The 3,749-nt window shown below is 42.7% G+C and overlaps 1 protein-coding gene across 1 annotated transcript; it reads right to left on the bottom strand.

The window, feature by feature from the left end:
* Positions 1–1,520: 1,520 nt before the first annotated feature.
* On the bottom strand, positions 1,521–2,491 carry LOC116575960 (olfactory receptor 6K3-like). Its single transcript, XM_032317577.1, is given in 2 exon segments — positions 1,521–1,570; positions 1,573–2,491. Coding segments are annotated over 2 exon segments (945 nt in total). The 5' UTR covers positions 2,468–2,491.
* Positions 2,492–3,749: the final 1,258 nt, after the last annotated feature.

The raw sequence follows: 3,749 nt of genomic DNA, 5'->3' as shown, positions 1-3,749 counted from the left end.
CCGAAGGCAGAGGTTTAACCCACTGAGCCACCCAGGTGCCCCCCTCCTGCAATTTCAACTTGTCAGTGATAGTAAAGACAGCTCCACAGAATAACCAGACTTCTTTTTTAATCATATCAGTTGCTCTTAAAGTTATACTAGAAGTACCACATTCAAGCATTACTAGTGCAACCTTCGCAAAAACAGTACCTTTACCCACAGCTATAAACATATCTGCACATTTTACTTTAATAGGTCAGTTTCTTAAAATCCATCTTGAAACAGAAGTTTTTTTTTTTTTAAATGGAGAGAATGTTATGCAAAAAAATGATATTTGCCACATTTATAAGAATGGTGATAGTGAGGAAACAATATAGGGGTTCAAAATGGAGAAATAATTTTTATGCCCAATCCGTGAAATATTTTGCCGTATTTAAACTGAATTGGTATAAGTACTTTGTGGAAACATCAATAGATTTTAGCATATAATTTTGAGTTCTAAAATATTTATTACCAAGTCACATAGTATCATATTAGAACTGCTACACAAGTTATATGTCTTAGCACTGATATGGTAGGGAAATATGGTAGGGAAAATAGACAATTTCTTAGAGAGGTTAATTAAATAATCAATAAATATCATTGGCTATAAATGTAAATGTAGGCATTTATTATGTCTTAACATTCTTACACTGATCCTACATAAGGTGGTAAGTTCTCATGGGCAGACGTCTGACTTACTCAACTTCTCTTTATAGTAGTTAACATAATACCAAATACAGTCTGTGATGCCTGGGTTCAGGACATCTTCACATGCCGAGAACTCTGGCACATAGATCTCCAAATACTAGCAAGGCTGACTCGAGAGGAAAAAAGATGGGGGATTAGGTCTATGCTCTGGAAACCAGGAACTCTTGCTTCTACTTAATGTTCAGTGACTTCTTGAAAGAAGTAAGACTAGTCACCTTAGTGTCATGGGGAGTGAGCTACATGGGTTCCATCAGGTCACCAGGAGCTCGGTAAAGAGATAGTATCATAAAAGTCAAGATCTGTATTATCAATATTTATATAACCAATCATTTTAAAGTAAAAGAGTAAATTAAAATCAAACAAATATGGGGTGCCCCAAGCAGTTCAGTCAGTTAAGTGTCTGACTCTTGGTTTCAGATGGGGCCATGGTCTTGGGGTGGTGAGATCGAGCCCAGCATGGGTCTCCGCACTCTGCGGGGAGTCTGCTTCTCTCCCTCTCTGCCCCCTCCGTTCTTCCTCCTGTGCTCTCTCTTTCTCTTAAAAAATCAATCAATCAATCAAACAAACAAAATGGAAGATACAGGAAAGAAAACAGTCCGCTGATCCTAAAAAACAAAGAGTGGAATTGGTATGTTGATCTTCTCTGTAAGTCCTCAGAGAACATCATCAACCTACTCATCGGCATGCGGAGAAGAAATTGGACGAACTGCATAATAACTTTAAGTTCTAGCGTTTGTGGGGGTCTATATCTTGTGAGGAAGCCCCATGTATACAGGGCACTCCTGCTTAAATCACCTACCAAGGAAATTAAACATCTTGTGAGGGCAGAGGAGTTTCTTATAGCATCTTTCATATCCTTATTCCTCAGGCTGTATATTATGGGATTGAAAAAAGGAGCAAGGACAGAGAAGGTCAGAGCGATGGCAGCATCCCAGAATGGCGCATACACGGCAGAGAATCTAAGATACATGAGGCCCACACTGCCAAAAAACAGCAGGAAGACAGCAATATGGGCAGCACAGGTGGAGAAGGCCTTTTTACGGCCCTTCCCCGAAGGGATCCCCAGGATCACAACGACAATTCTGATGTATGAAAGAGAAATAATCAGGCCTGTTATCAGAATGGCCAGAGCATGAATCACATCTTGCACTAAGATCACTGAGGCATCCGTACAGGCTAAATGTAATAATGGTGTGAAATCACAGAAGATCTGGTGGATTTGGTTGGGGCCACAGAAAGGCAGGGTAGAAATCCACACAATCTCAGGTAGAAGGATGAGGAAACCAAAGACACAAGAGCCCGCAGAAATCTGTGCGCACCGTCGGGGAGTCATGATGGTCGGGTAGCGCAGGGGGCTGCAGATGGCGAGGTACCTGTCAATGGCCATGACAGTCAGCAAGGCTCCCTCAGTGTTTCCCAGTGAGTGGAAGAAATACATCTGCAAGAGGCAACCGATAAAAGAGATGGTCTTTTGACGGCTGACCAGGTTGGAGAGCATCTTAGGGATGGTGGCTGTGGTATACCAGATCTCTAGAAACGAGAAGATGCTGATGAAATTGTACATGGGATTGTGGAGACGGGTGTCCAGCCTCACAGCAAAGACGATCAATAGGTTCCCAATGACAATAAAGGTGTAGATGAAAAGTAGAGGAAAAAAGTACAGAAGGCCACCATCTTGGAGCTGGGAGAACCCAGTGAAGATAAATTCAGTCACTGTGGATAGATTTGCACTCTCCATATGCCCAGGAGGGCTACCTGTGAATGAGGGAGAGGTTATACCCAACCAACGGAGAAGGAAATCAAAGCAGTGTGAACACAAATATTATTTTCTTCCTTGGTATTTTGTGTTTTGACATTTCCCAGGTTCAAAATAACAAGTGACTTGCCTGTATCTGTAATCCTTTTTATTTGAGGGACAGTATAGCATTAATATTAATAGCATGGGTTCCGATCAAACATACTGAACCTGAATTCTCATCCTGCCACCTATTATTTGGAGGATAATGGGCTGAGACTCAGCAACTTCTTCTGTCGTTGAAAATATGTCGGTATGATCAGAGTTGTGAGTCTTAAGTGAATCCATGTCTCCAAGTCCCTGGCATCCCTCCCTATCCGTTATCATTTCTTTCCCAGATCAGCTTTCCAAGAGTTATACTAACATCTTGTTCGTATCTCGTTCACACCTCAACTATTTGCTGTGTGAATCCTTCCTTGACTGCCATGTTCAGAAACCATTCTGTCCTACGTGTCAGCGACATGATAATTGCAAAACAATGGAAAGTTCCAGTTGTTCTATTATGACCATACTTGTGCCACAGAAACTCCTGATCACCACTACTTGAAGATTTTCTCCCTTGGCTTTCCTGAAAACCCACTGCAGGTTTGCCTGTTCCTATATGGAAGCTTCCCCCCAGGTGTGTGTTATATCACCATTTCCTTATTTTACACGTTATGAACCCGTCTTCTCTACCTGGCTCATGGCTACATAGAGAACGTTCCTGTGGTGGTTGCTAACATCATGTCCTTCTGCACTGTCTGTTGATGAGCAATGCATAGTCATCAAGCATCTGTCTCCAGCACAGGTGTGTTTCCTGGAATTTACAGCCAAAGACCCAGAATCCCCACCTGCTGCTCTCTCCTGCTGCACTATGGCAGTTTTCAGGGCTCACCACCATTTCCCTGGGATGGCTTGGTAAATATCGACCCTTGTCTTGGAAGGCCTTTGGACTCACTCACTCTCTCCGGAATACTCCCGGGCTTCCTTCAGTTTTCAGCTCAGCCACTTCATTTTCTCAGAAGCCTCATGAAGTTGCTGCACTCTCATCTCCTTCCCAACATTCACACATATGTGCACGTGCACACACACACGCATACATGTCCACACACGAGCACACACGCATCTCAGTTATTCTCATCCATGGGTTCTCCACAGGTCCTTCGATCAGGGCAGGATCATCTTTTTGTCTTTCATACCCCCTGGCATGTCTTAAACACTTGAAAGTCGCTTCTTTTATAATGCA

This window comes from Mustela erminea, chromosome 17, assembly GCF_009829155.1.
Source record: "Mustela erminea isolate mMusErm1 chromosome 17, mMusErm1.Pri, whole genome shotgun sequence".
NCBI classification, from domain to species: domain Eukaryota; kingdom Metazoa; phylum Chordata; class Mammalia; order Carnivora; family Mustelidae; genus Mustela; species Mustela erminea.
The sequence above is the reverse complement of the archived record's forward strand: the minus strand, read 5'-3'. Positions and strand labels throughout refer to the sequence as shown.